This window comes from Oratosquilla oratoria, chromosome 30 (genome assembly GCF_046742065.1).
Source record: "Oratosquilla oratoria isolate Oo_2021 chromosome 30, ASM4674206v1, whole genome shotgun sequence".
In the NCBI taxonomy this organism is placed as follows: Eukaryota; Metazoa; Arthropoda; class Malacostraca; order Stomatopoda; family Squillidae; genus Oratosquilla; species Oratosquilla oratoria.
This window is the reverse complement of record NC_134806.1, coordinates 39,094,778-39,109,814: the sequence shown is the minus strand read 5'-3', so window position 1 is coordinate 39,109,814 and position 15,037 is coordinate 39,094,778. Positions and strand designations below refer to the sequence as shown.

Below are 15,037 nucleotides of genomic sequence, written 5' to 3'. Positions count from 1 at the left end.
TATGATATATAATTGTGTGTGTATATATACATTATAATATATACATGCATATATCAATCAATCAATCAAATCAGCCATCCTGAGTCCACTGCTGAACAAAGGCCTCCTTCATAGCATTCCATGATTCACACGACCGTGCCATCCTCTGCCATGTCACTCCTGCAAACTTCTCGATCTCATCTCTCCACCTTCTGTCTGGTCTCCCTCTTCCACGCTTCCTATCTCGCGGCGTCCATTCAGTAACACACTTGCTCCATCGCTCATCAGTCGTTCGCACTAACTTACCTGCCCAATTCCACTTCCTCTCTTTTACTGCCTCCACAATATCTTTCACTCTAGTCTGCTCTCTCACCCAACTTGCTCTCTTTCGGCCTCTCAGTGTTATTCCCATCATTGATCTCTCCATTCTCCTCTGTGCAGTCCTTAGCTTTGTTTCCATCGCCCTCGTCAGTTTCCAAGTCTCACATCCGTAGATTATTGCTGTTAGAATGCATTGGTTGTAAACTTTACGTTTCAAACATAAAGGTAGAGAGCCTCTCAGAATTTTATTATACTTACCAAACATTTTCCAACCAATTGTAATGCGTCTTTTCATTTCATTATCATGATCTCTCGTCACCATCACCATCTGACCTAAATGATTATACTCTTCAACTTCCTCAAGACTCTCATCATCAATTACAATCTCTTTACTTTGAACTTTCGTGTTGAACATTACTTTGGTTTTACTCTTATTCATTTTTAAACCTAGTTTGATACTTTGTTTAGATCGCTCAGCATATCTTGCAAGTCTTCTGCTCTTTCTGAAATAAGAATGTCATCTGCAAGTCTTAGGTGGTTCAAATATTCGCCATTAATCTTCAAACCTTTCTTTTCCCAACTCAATCTTCTGAAAATATCTTCTAAACAAGCTGTAAATAGTTTGGGTGAAATTGTATCGCCTTGCCGTACTCCTTTCTCGATCTTGACCTTTTCTGTATCTTTATGTAGTCGAACTATAGCGGTACCTTTCGAGTAAATATTTTCTAAAACTTTTACGATCTGTTCGTTTGTACCCTGTTTGTGTAGCGAGTTTAGTATTGTTATTTGTTCTACTGAATCAAAGGCCTTCTCGTAATCTACAAAAGCTAAACACAGTAGTATATTATATTCTGTCGTTTTCTCGATTAGTTGGTTTATCGTCTGCAAATGGTCTAGAGTTGAATATCCGCTTCTAAAGCCTGCCTGTTCTCTCGGTTGGTTTCCATCTAAAAATTTACTCATTCTATTTGTAAGGATTTTGGAGAATGCTTTATATACGTTTGATAGCAAGCTAATCGGTCGATAGTTACTAAGGTCCTTCTGGTCTCCTTTTTTATGAAGTAAAATCACTATAGCATTGCACCACGCATCCGGAACGCTTTCTTGACGTAAGCACTGGGTGTACAACTGAGCTAATTTACCTGCGTCTTTCAACAGATCTATTGATATACCATCTTCCCCAGGTACTTTTCCTCGTTTCATAGTTTTCAGAGCAAATTCTACTTCCTTTGTCTCTGGTACACCACTAACGTCTACACATGAACTTACTGACTCAACTACGGCCTTCGACGAGTAAAGCTCTTGGTAAAATTCTTCTACTCTTTTTACCATTTTGTCTCTACATTTAATTATTTCTCCATTTCTATCTTTCAAACATATCATTTGCTGTCTTCCTAAAGCATGTCTACGCTCGGTCACTTTAATATTTTTACCTTTCCGAATAGTTTCTTCTATTTCATCAATGTTTCTCTTTTCTCTAATCTCTGCCTTTTGTTGATAAGCTTATTAAGTTCCACTCTTTCTATTTCGTCTCTCCTGCTTTCAATCTGCATGTTCCTTCTTTTAATTAGGTCATTTGTAGCTTTGGAGTATTTGTTTTCTCTAATGTTTTTTGTACTTCCTACTTTCTCTGCTGATCCCTTAACGATATTCACTAAATTCAAATTGATATCTTCCACACTGTCCTCGTTAGTTCTTAGAGCTTCGAATCTATTTTTTATTTCTAACTGAAATTTCTTATTATTATCCTTAACCTTTGCAAGGCTTATTTTCCTTTTTAAAACTAGTTTATTTCTCTCGGCTCTGAAGTTGAATTTAGCTGTGCATCCTACCATTCTATGGTCACTATCTATGTTGACTTTATTTATCACCGTAACATTGCTAACGCTTTTGTTCTCATCTCCTAATATGAAGTCTATTTCGTTCTTTGTTGTTCCATTTGGACTTCTCCAGGTCCATTTACGACCTACACGCTTTTGGAAGAAAGTGTTCATTATCCTCATATTGTAGTTCTCTGCAAAATTGACTAACATCTCACCTCTGTGATTTCTTTCACCTACTCCAAACTTCCCAATGCACGTCTCATCTCCCATCTTCTTCCCTACTTTAGCATTAAAGTCTCCTATTACCAAAGTGTACTTACTTTTTTCTTGATCCATTACTTGACTTAAATCATCATAGAAGGACTCGATTTCCTCGTCTGAACTCTGTGAAGTTGGTGCATAAACCTGAACTAATTTTAGAGTGTGCCTTTTACACAGCCTAATCACAATCCAAGCTACCCTGTCCGATAAACTACTGAATTTGATTACGTTACCAGCAACCTCTCGGTTGATCAAGAATCCTACTCCACTAGATCTTTCTTTGTCCTTACCTCTATAGTAGAACAGGTGGTGACCATCTTGTAATTGTATCAGCTTTTCTTCCGTTCTTTGGACTTCGCTCAGTCCTACGATGTCCCACTTGATGTTGTCTAGCTCTTCCATTAAACTCTCCAGTCTGTGGTCTTCTGAGAGCCTTCTTACGTTGTAAGTAGAGATCTTCATTTTTTCATGTTGTTTAATGTCCAAGACTTGGATCTGCTTGGACAGTGCTTACATTCGGTGGCACACTGCCCGTAAGCACACGAGGCAATGCGGTTGGACCTTTAGGAGACGATGATCCAACAGGAACGCCCGGTTTTGTTTTGATTGTGCTATTCATATTCATGTTGGCAATGAAGGGGGGTTGACAGTAATTTCACCTCCTTGCCAACTGGTTTCTGGGGAGATATTTCTCTGGTGTCGCCTTATTCATTATATTCGGTGAAGCCCTATATCTATTGGGTGCCCAATGGTCCACGCCGTCATTATGACGGTACCCCATATATCTGAGGAATTTCCCTGTTTGCCATCAGGGACGTGTCAGTTAGCAGTGGGTCCTGCGACTGTGTGTTTGAGCTGCTCTTTGTCTGATCTTTCCTACAAAACCCGTTCAATATGGGTGACCCTGCAGATATTTCCTCTCTATCGACATAGCTTTTGTAAGCATTAAGATTCTCAAGCCTATCCACCACGTGAAGGTATCAACATGTATATATATATATATATATATGTGTGTGTGTGTGTGTGTGTGTGTGTATAATCTATCACAACTAACACCACAATCGGACGAAAGAGAGTTGAGTAAGCGAAACTACATATTTCGATTGCTAACTGCAATCCTCCTCAGTAGTACGAAGAGGATGCAGTTACCAATCGAAACAGTTTCGCTTACTCAACTCTTTCGTCCGACTGTGGTGTTAGTTGTGATAAACGTGTTACTACATTTCTCACCAGTGATGTATATGTATGTATGTATATATATATATATATATATATATATATATATATATGAGTATATATGTATGTATATGTATATAATGCGTATATATGTATGTATATGTATATAATGTATATATATGATATGCGTATATATGTATGTATATGTATATAATGTATATATATAATATGCATATATATGTGTATATATGTATATAATGTATATATATATATATAATGTATACATATACATATGTGTGTATATAGGTATGTATATATAAATATATATATATGTATATATAAATATGTATATATATGTGTATATATATATATATTGTGTGTATATATGTGTATATATATGTGTGTATATATATGTATGTATATATATATATACTGTATATGTATATATATATATATATATATGTATGTATATATATATATATACTGTATATGTATATATATATATATATATATATATATATATAAACATTTTTAGAAGGGATTCGAACCCTGACCTGTGCGTGCATAATCACGAAGTCAAGACGCTAGCGACTGAGCAAAGTGCGATGGTTCAAAAGGACTGTACAAGTCACCGACCACACATCACGTAGTTGCATAAGACACAGGTACTCCCTCGTTGAAATCCACGAAAATTGAGTTTTTTTTTTTCTTTCTCGGGAGTTCCAATCCTCGATGTCATTCCGACGATCGTGTGTGTATATATATATAATTGTGTGTATGTGTATATGAGTGTTTATATATGTGTATGTGTGTATATGTGTATATGTTTGTGTGTATATGTGTATATGTGAATCGTGTATATATATATATATATATAATATATTATATGCACATGTGTATGTGTGTATATATATATATATATAAATGTGTGTATATATATATAAATGTGTGTATATATATGTGTGTATATATATAAATGTGTATATATATAAATGTGTGTATAAATACGTGTGTATATATGTATAAATACGTGTGTATATGTGTATATATACATATATATGTGTGTATTAATGTTTATATGTATATATATCAATTACCTACCGAGTCCGGTGTTGTCTACGTTTCCACCATATATATGTGTGTATATATATATATATATATATATGTATATATATATATATTATAATTATATAATATATATATTATATATATATATATGTATATATGCAACAGTAATCACATAAAACACGTGAATAAAGATTTTTGCTTGTAACCACGAGGAAATTAAAAATCGGAATACTGAACGTTTTCGTCTATTAAGACATTTTCAAAGTTCTTTGGTTACAAGCAAAAAAAAAAAAATATATATATATATATATATATATATATATATATATATATATATACATATATTATCAGCCACAATGCACTTTAATTCTAAGCCATCAACATCGGAAGAACCGTCGAGGCACATGCAGAAATTGAAACGTGGTACGTCCGAGGACTAGAACTACCGGCTGCGAGCACGTTACCAGTGGTGTATTGGTCCAAGTCAATACGGCACTGGTAACGTGCTCGCAGCCGGTAGTTCGAGTCTCTGGCGTACCGCGTTTTTAATTTCTGCATGTGCCTCCACGGTTCTTCCGATGTTGATGGCTTAGAATTAAAGTGCATTGTGGTTGATAAAAATGTATCTCTAGTCACTGGGACCCATTCAGTGTTGTACACACACACACACACACACACACACACACACACGACTCGGTGGCGCAGTTGGTAGAGCGCTGAATTGCCACCATAGTGGCCCGTAGTTCTTGGTTCGAATCCTGCCCAGGGCCGAAATTATTTCGGTACCGCTGCGCTTCGGGTCGTTACTCTGACTCTCGTGGGCGGGGAGTTGGGTGTGTGTGTGTGTGCAAGGTCATAACATTACCCATAGATCGGACCTACGAGCTCTGAGCTCTCTTCCAGGAGGGAAATAGCTGTCGATCACGAGTCAAACACGTGATCCAAAGACCAAGTGAATACACACGGTGGTACCGGGGGTACTGGCTTCGAATCCTGCCCAGGGCTGAAATTATTTCAGTATCGCTGCGCTTCGAGTCGTTACTCCAACTCTCGTGGGCGGGGAGTTGGGGGTGTGTGTGCGTGTAAGGTCATACGAGCTCTGAGCTCTCTTCCGGGAGGGAAATAGCTGTCGATCACGAGTCCAACACGTGATCCAAAGACCAAGGTGAATGCACACACACACACACACACACACACACACACAGAGGCACATTTCGGCTTACGTCGTTTCAACTTACGTCGTTTTCGAAGATGCGTAGATTTTCAAAAATGATATATGAAAAAATGAAATTCAAGTTGTCGTTTAACTTGACATTACGTTGGTCAGCCCATAATAATGGAATCGCACAAACACCAAAAACCATTTCAAGCTCATAAACTCATGTTACAATAAATAAGAATAAAAGCGTGTAAAATAATACCAAGATTTAGTAACTGCTAAAATACTTGTCATATAGTATGGCCTTGTTCACTAGAGCATGAAATCTCCAGATTTTCTTATTTATCGAGGCAACAGTAGTTCCAATAATGTATCTATCGTTAGGCGGCGTCTCGAATTCCGCAATTTGCAGTGGTGGGCAGCGATACATTTTGCGATAAAGCGATAATGATAGAGCGATATTTTTTTCCGCTAAGTCCTATAACGATAAAGCGATAAATTTCCAAGATACCTTAAAGCGATAAATCCTGCGATAAATCCAAAAATACTCTATTTTTGCTACTTATGCTTTTAAAACCTCTTTTTTACACTTAAAACACCATATCTGTTTGCCGCGTAACAATGAGCCTGTAACCTCCCGCCATAACGGTTTTTCGTCTTCTACTTTATCGCTGGATTTATCGCGGGAAATTTGAAAGCGATAAATATAAGCGATAATTTTTTTCCGGTCTTGCGATAAACGATAAGCGATAAATTTTCGGTTAAAGCGATATTATCGCTTTACTTGTCGCAACGCCCACGAGTGGCAATTTGTTTTGGATTATACTCTGTTTACTGAAGTTTTGTAGATTTTCTCAGTAACATTCACTTGTAACTGTAATATTTGCTCCCATGCTTCCGAAGAAAAGTTATAGTGAAATTGCTAAGCGTCATGCTATTTCGCTGGAGGATTAAATGACTGATAAAACGTCTACAGTGTAAACATATTGTATGTACTGCATTTTTGAATTGAAAATATTTTACTTTTCACTTATTACAAAATGATCGTAAGCTTAAAATAGTTTATATTTGTTTTGTTTTTTTGGGTCAAATTATAGTTTCACCCAACCAACGATTTTCGCATGAGGCTTGTGTGTTTCTGGTGAGATATGTTGTGTATTGATTGATGGTGTACATCATTTCCGTCGCAAATGCATAGTTTTCAAGAAATTGACATAAAGTTATGCCTACCTTTCCTCCCCAACGATCTTGGGGGGGCCCAGTGGGAAATCGGGGTTTATGGGTGGGGAGCATGAAAACGAGTAATGCGCGTTGCAAAACAGGTGTACAATCAACAACACAAAAATATATGAAAATACATAAATTACACCTTTGATGGCGGCAGTGGCGGGGGCTCACGCAAGCGTAGCCATGTTGTTGAGCAGCGTTACCAACGATTCGCAATTTTTTTTCGCTCTATCCGCTACATTTAGCGAAGCTCACTCCGCCCGCGCAAGAGTTGCTAACCCTGAAATCGGGAATAAATTTATGAAACTTCGAGAGGACCGAGTAAATGCCTTGTAAATGCCTTGGTGGATTGAAGAGTGTAATGAGGAATAGACATTTGGGAATGGATGCTAAGAGGAGACTGTATGAAGGAGTGCTTGTGCCAACAGCACTGTATGGGGCAGAAACATGGAACATAAGAGAGGAAGAGAGAAGGAGTTTGAATGTATTTGAGATGAGGTGTCTGAGAAGTATGATGGGGGTTACTAGGCTAGATAGAGTGAGAAATGAGGAGGTGAGGAGAAGAACAGGGGTGGAAAGGGAGTTGGGAGATTGGGCTGATGAAAGAGTATTGGGATGGTTTGGACACATGGAAAGAATGAGTGAAGAAAGACTAGTAAAAGAGGTATGGAAGGCAGATGTGGAGGGAGTGAACATGAGGGGACGTCCTAGGACGAGGTGGATGGATGGGGTGAAGGTGGCTTTGGGGAAGAGGGGAATGTCTGTTGAGGAAGGACGGGAGAGAACAGAAGACAGGGATGAATGGAGAATGGTTGTATATGGATGATGATGTGATGCATGAGGTGGAGTGGGCAGGGGGATGGGGGGTGAGGTAGTATGTGTGAGCAAAATTGACGCAGCCCAAAAGGATTTCTCCCCGTCTTCTCCTTTTATGCAATGGGGGGACGGAGAGGGGGGGTCACCGATTTAATGAAGCGGCCTTGCTGTGGATGTGCTGTGTCTTGCGACACTGCTTCTGACCCAGGGCAGTGGACAAGGTGCAGGGATGACCCGTCATCCAGAAGGTGCTAAGAAAAGAGGGAGGGTGGAGGGGTGTGGAGTGTATTCAGGGATGGAATGGGTGGGAATGATTTTATGCCTTTTCCTTTTTGGCTATCTCCCTTGTAAGGGGGAAAAAGCCTTGTTATATGTATGTATGTATGTGTATATATATATATATATATATATATGTGTATATGTATATAAGGAGCCTTGATCAGTAGTACAGTACATCGTCTTTCTTTGCAGGTGTGGGCGCTGTCATGCGGAAAATGGGAAATGCAGCCACACCAGTTGTGGAGATCACACAGGATGGCGATACATTCTCCCTCAAAACAAGTACCACCTTTAAGACCACAGAGATCAAGTTCAAGCTTGGAGAAAAATTTGAAGAGACCACTGCTGATGGAAGGGTTGTTAAGGTAGGGAATTGAAGGAACAATAGGAATGTGTATGGAACATGTGCTTGCATGTTGCAGGCATTGTATACCCAAGATGTATGTCAATATTGCATTATCACCCCCTACACAACAATACATTATATCATACCTGAGTGAGTTGTGGACCTACCTCAAGGCTGTTGCCGGTGCCCAAATAGCCACAGGTCTTCAGCAAGAGAGACCAGAGGAAATGGATTGACTCCAGTTCCTACAATTTATCCACTATCAATGGATTTCACAAAATAGAATTGAACTTGTGATGTGAAACATGGTATTATAGTCATCATGACACATTTTTCTTTTTCTGTTTGCCAATAGGCAACTGTTACCCAGGATGGTGATAAACTGACTCATGAGCAACTGGGTGACAAAGAGAAAGGGGAGAAGAACTCAACCCTGATCCGCGTGTTCACTGATACCGAAATGATTATGGTGAGTAGTTTATATACAAGAGTAGACATTACAAGCCAAGTTTGATCTAAGGGAACTAAGGCAAGAACCTTACCCAGTTTGAAAGATGAAGATACAGAGATAGGACCCCCCCTAACTGAAACCCTCATCCTATAAGTTGTAATTACTAATAGGTAAATACACACTTTTCACCATTGGTTAATGTGACTATTTTGATCCCCAACAGGAATGCAAGGTCGATGATATTATATCCAAGCGTGTGTACAAGCGGATGGACAACTGAATAGATACTGCTGTTCTACAACCATCAGTGGCTGTAACATATTCATAAGCCCAAATAAGTGCTTGGATGTTGAGGCAAGGCAACAATGGGAGCTGAAGAGATATTAGAATCTTATCATTAAAAATATATGGTAGATACCATTGATGCCAGTTCTTTGCACCTCCAAGTGATATTGCTCAGTGATCTCTTGAATAGGCAGCCACCATTAATTTTCCCACTTTAAAAGGTTTTTAATAAAATGTAAACTTTGCAGCCTGTTTTTCTTCAATTACTGTACACCTCTGTATAGAAGTATCAACCCACTATCACTGTCAAAATATAATCTTGTACAGATTTTTCTCACATTCTCTCTTCCATCTATAGAGATCTAAATAATAAATTATTTTAATTGTATTCAGTTATCGTTGCTGTTCTCTAGACTGTCTGGCCAAGCAGTCCCATCTCCTTGAGGAATGCCACAGCCGAAACCTTTTTCCCATAAATCCTTTATAATGTATATTGTGTTGTTGGTATGTGTGATTGTGTACAATAGTCTTCCATAATGTGTTGTATGGGGTGAAATGTTGCATCCTGGACAGTTATCTGCAATGTGGTTGTACAAACCATGATAACTACATGGGCGACAAAATGTGGTTAATGTGGCGTAATGACATAATTGCACTGGATTAGTTAGGATCAGGTCAAGCAGGGTTGCACTGCCATAGGTGCACCACATGGGCAATATAATGTGGTTATGGTTTGTACATGGTTATCCAGCCTCTTCTGGTAGCTTTGAAGGGCTGGAAGGTGACCACACCACAGTCTGGCCTGGTGGACTCTGTCCTTTCGATGGAGAGAGGATTCAGAGGGATGGATATCAGGATGTCTTGCATGCAGCAGTGTATCTTTCAGTCTGTTGATGAAGCAGTGAGTGATATGATTATGGATAAGCTTCTGTAGGCCGGTGTCTGGTGATTGTGTAGAAAGAGAAGAATGTTTGAATGTGATTTAGGTATTTGGGTGCTGTTTTGATGTTTCTTTGTGTGTGTGGGTGTCTATGTAGTGTAGTGGTGTGCTGTGTTGTGGAGGATGTGGCAAGTGCTTGTGTGCCTCGTCAAGGTGATCCTTGACTTTGAGGACTTTCATTTCATGGTGTAAATGGTCTGTAGCTGTTGTATTTATGCAGCTTGTAATTGTTTATTTTGTATAGTCTGTAGGATATTGTGACGTCTTAGTGAGTTTAGAGGCCCATGCGAGGCTCACACAATTCGTCACAGTGTATGCATTTTGTATACTGTAGTATTAATTTCTTTGTTTTACCCAAATGTTGTTCCTGCAGTTGATTTAAGCATGTTCAGTTGGAAGCATCTACCTCTAGGGTAATTATATCAATCTGTTGACCCTAGTCTCCATTGCAGACACCTGTGGCCTTTGGGAATCTGGCAACAGCCTGTTAGCGGGACTATAAGTCTCTTATGGAAAATATATTGTGTTGCTGTCTGGGAATTGTTCATGTGGGGCATTTTAGTATGAAAGATTCTGTCTTGTATGGTGGTTGCATATGGGGTAGTTTGAATGTGGCCAGGCCTATTCTGTGTTGTTAACTGTCTTAATAATGCTGGATGGTTTGAGCACAGGCATGCTAGTATGGTTCTTGTGTAATACGGTCATGAAAGTTGTCTCGAGTTTCACTTACTGGAAATCTGCAGCTACACAGTTGCAGACAAATGTCCTCAGGCCCTTCTATAGATCTCTCTGGGAAGAAACCTTGGACTGCATCCATTTTACCAGAGGGAAGAAGTAAGAAGAATTGCTAATTGGCTCCATATGTGAAATGGTGGAAGAAATACAATTGAAAATTATAGATCTCAGGCCCAGTCTGGGGACTTTAGTGTTAGACCCATGGGGCTTGCCTCCAGCTGGGTCTTTCACAATGATCTTTGGAATCCGTGTTGGACTCATGATCGACAGCTATTTCCCTCCCGGAAGAGAGCCCAGAGATTGTATTTGACCGATCTTTGGGTATGCTGTGGCCTTGCACGCATGCACACACCCAACTCCCCACCCACGAGAGTTGGAGTAACAACCTGCAGGGCAGTGATACTGAAATTATTTCAGCCCTAGGTGGGATTCAAACCCAGAGGTGAGGGGGTTGCTATGCTTTAGGAATGGGCAGAAAGGAAAAGATTCTCTCCACTGCCTTGCAGGACCGCAAGCAGGTACCCTTCATTGGTATCACCCAGTGGGGGATACAAGGGGGAAGCTGAATGTTCTTTCATTACCTCATTGTTGAGGTCCAGAAACCTGCTACATGTACACTAATACATGGTAGAAAGCAGTATTACAGTATATTCAACACATCATTGAGGGTAAATCTTTAAAATGTAAAATTAAGTATTATTTTTGATATATTCTAAAAAAAAATATATATATAAAGAGAACATGTACTTCAGTTCATATTCAAAATCGTCGTATTTGTGCTAAAGAGTACATCTCTTTAAAAGCATCATCTAAATTTACAAAATTCAGGTTAGCCCCCCCCCCCCCACCAGTGTCATCTACATTCACAAAATTCAGGTTCCCCCCCCACACACACACACACACCTATCAAACCTTGACATCAGAAAATCACATGGCCTGGATGGAATTGCAAATTGGATCCTAAAAGAATGCAAAGAAGAACTAAGGGACAAAATACACAACATAATAAATTGTTCACTCAAAGAAGGAAAGATACCTAAAGACTGGAAAAATGCTAACATTGTACCAATGTATAAAGGAGGAAACAAGGAAGAACCTACCAACTATAGGCCAGTATCACTAACAAGCACTATAGCCAAAATTTGTGAGAAAATCATAAAGAATAGATGGGTAAAACATCTGGAAGACAACAACGAAACAAACCCGGGACAATTTGGGTTCAGACAAGGAAGATCATATACCACAAACTTAATATGCTTCTACTCAAGACTAAGAGACATTGTGCAAGAAAGGAATGGATGGGCTGATTGTGCCTTCCTGGACTTGCAAAAAGCTTTTGACAAAGTACCACACAGAAAATTACTAAAAAAAACTAACAAATAAGAGGAATACAAGGGAACCTACTAAAATGGATGGAGGACTTCCTGACTGGTAGAAAGATGAGAGTAGTGCTCAGAGAAAAATATTCAGATTGGAAAGAATTTATCAGTGGAGTACCGCAAGGATCTGTATTGGCACCAATAATGTTTGCTATTTGTGTGAATGACATGGATGAGGATGTGAAATGTTACATGAGCTTCTTTGCAGACGACACCAAACTGTTAAGGAAAGTAGAAGCTGATAAGGACTGTGAAGCACTGCAGGAAGACCTAAATAGGGTATGGAACTGGAGTCCGAAATGGGAAGTGGACTTTAATACTAAGTGTAGCATAATGGGAGTTTGGAGAAAGCAAAAACAGAATATCAGGACAATATAAAATTGGAACCAAGGAGGTAAAGAAGGAAGGATCCGAAAAAGATTTGGGTGTAATTATCACAAACGACTTGTCCTATGACAAACATACATATACCAAAGGCTTTTTGCCCCTTACACGGGGGGTAGCCAAAAAGAAAAAGGCATAGAAATCACTCCCACCCATTTCATTTCCCATATATTACACTCCCCTCCACCCTCCTCCCTCCCTCCTATCTAGGCACCTCCTGGATGACGGGTCATCCCTGCATCCTGTCCACTGCCCTGGGTCAGAAGCAGTGTTGCAAGACACAGCACATCCACAGCAAGGCTGCTTCATAAATTTGCCCCCCCCCCCCCTCTGTCCCCTCATGCAGGAAAGGAGAAGACGGGGAGAAATCCCTTCGGGCTGCGTCAAATTTTTTCTCATACATACTTCCTCACCCCCCATCCCCCACCCACTCCCCCTCATGCATCACAGCCTCATCTATACACAACCCTTCTCCATTCACCCCTATCTTCTGTCCTCTCCTGTCCTTCCTTTAGACATTCCTTTGTTTTGTAAAGCCCCTTTCATTCCATCCATCCATCTCATCCTAGGACGCCCCCTCATATTCACTCCTTCCACCTCCGCCTTCCACACTTTTTTACTAATCTTTGTTCACTCATTCTTTCCATGTGTCCAAACCATCCTAATACTCTTTCATCAACCTTATCTCCTAGCTCCCTTTCCACCCCTGTTCTCCTCCTCACCTCCTCCTATGACAAACGGATTAATAAAATTGTCCGGGTGTCTTACAACTTGCTAAGATCAATAAAAGTGGCATTTGCATACTTGGACGAGGACATGATAAAAAAAAAAGTATTGGTTACATTGATAAGGCCTAGACTTGAATATGTGGCGACATTGTGGTCACCTAGTACCAAAAAGAATATAAAGAAAATAGAAAGAATCCAGAGGGCAGCAACAAAAATGGCACCTGCACTTGCAAACTTATCATATGAAGAGAGATTGGCTAAACTGGAGTTACCGACGCTGGAGCAAAGAAGAGAGATAGGTGACCTACTGACCATCTACAGAATCATGAAAGGCACAGATACCCGATAGAGAGGACTTACTAAACTGGGACAAGAGAAGCACAAGAGGGTATGGAAAGAAAATCAAGAAACATAGCTACAGAAGAGAACTGAAGATGAACAGTTTTCCACATAGAGTAGTGGACACTTGGAACAAACTGGACAATGAAATAGTATGTGCAAAAGCTATTCATAAGTTTAAAAGCAAACTAGACTCTGCGAGATACAAAGGCGGGACACCACGAGCATAGCTCCCCTTCCCACAAAATACAACTAGGTAAATACACAATTTCATTCCTGGTACCACCACTGGTACCACCTATTGGGTACACAGAAGATCAACAAGATTCAGGCTTATTCTTGAGGCATAAAGCTGGTGTTTCTTACAGTGGGAAGAAGTCTTGCAGGAAAAATACTGAGGCTTCCCAACAGCCTCTAAATAAGTGCACATTTAGAAATGAGATTGTTTACAAATGCTGATATTGAGTGGATATCTTCTGTTGATTCACAAAATCTTATTTTGGCAAGTAACCAGAATAAAACGGAGGTCAAAATAAAAGAAAGGGATAACCTTCCAGGTTACAAGGATTTAATGGAGGTAAGTGAATTTATGACATGATATTGTTGAAAAATATATTTGATCCATCAACCTGGGTCAAAAGATAGAAATTTATCTACTAAATAATATGGAATGAGACTGAAGATAAAATACTGTAAAGGCAAGCATTGCTACAATAGAATGAAAGTAGAACAAGTTTGAGCTCCAGGATGTTTAGGAAGGTTATCTGGCCAACTGAAGGATAAAGTAAACTTAATAGAAATCACAGGGTAGCAGAGAACATGTTAGGTTGGAAGAATGGAATCTCTTGTCAGAGATGTAGTGGACAAGATATGTCAATTGTTTGTTGGCAGGAAGACTTCATTACTTCATGGAAGGTATGCCAAGAACAAGAGATTCAAAATACTAGATAATCCATGATTATTTGGTAACTTTAATTATTTTAATATAAATTTAATTTAACCTCTTTAATACGAGTCAAATTCTGACACGCAGCATTGGATGCATAAAGTACAATGCATCACAATACTTGTGATATGAAATATCACTGCCATATCACATTCTCTTATACTCGGAGTAATAATAAACACAGAAAACGGGATCAAACTAGTTCACAGAATTTGGGGATCACTCGGCTACAACTACAAAATATAATCAAGACACCAATGCCGGCATCCTTGTGTACCCACTTTCACCTCATGACACCTACAGAGGCGTCATCATATCAAAGAGGTTAAAATAACTGACCAGGCAGATGTGTTTTGGTTAGGTCAGTACAGGAAAAATGGTTCATGTTTAATAAA

General features: G+C 39.3%; 1 protein-coding gene across 1 annotated transcript in view; it reads left to right on the top strand.

The window, feature by feature from the left end:
* The window catches only part of LOC143041088 (sodium/calcium exchanger regulatory protein 1-like), a 16,677-nt gene extending 7,241 nt beyond the window's left edge, over window positions 1–9,436 (top strand). The window contains exons 2-4 of the mRNA XM_076212779.1: window positions 8,302–8,474; window positions 8,811–8,924; window positions 9,130–9,436. Of these exons, the coding sequence (XP_076068894.1) occupies window positions 8,302–8,474; window positions 8,811–8,924; window positions 9,130–9,186 (344 nt within the window). The 3' untranslated portion in view covers window positions 9,187–9,436. The remainder of the gene's footprint in view (window positions 1–8,301; window positions 8,475–8,810; window positions 8,925–9,129) is intronic.
* The last annotated feature ends 5,601 nt before the right edge of the window (window positions 9,437–15,037 follow it).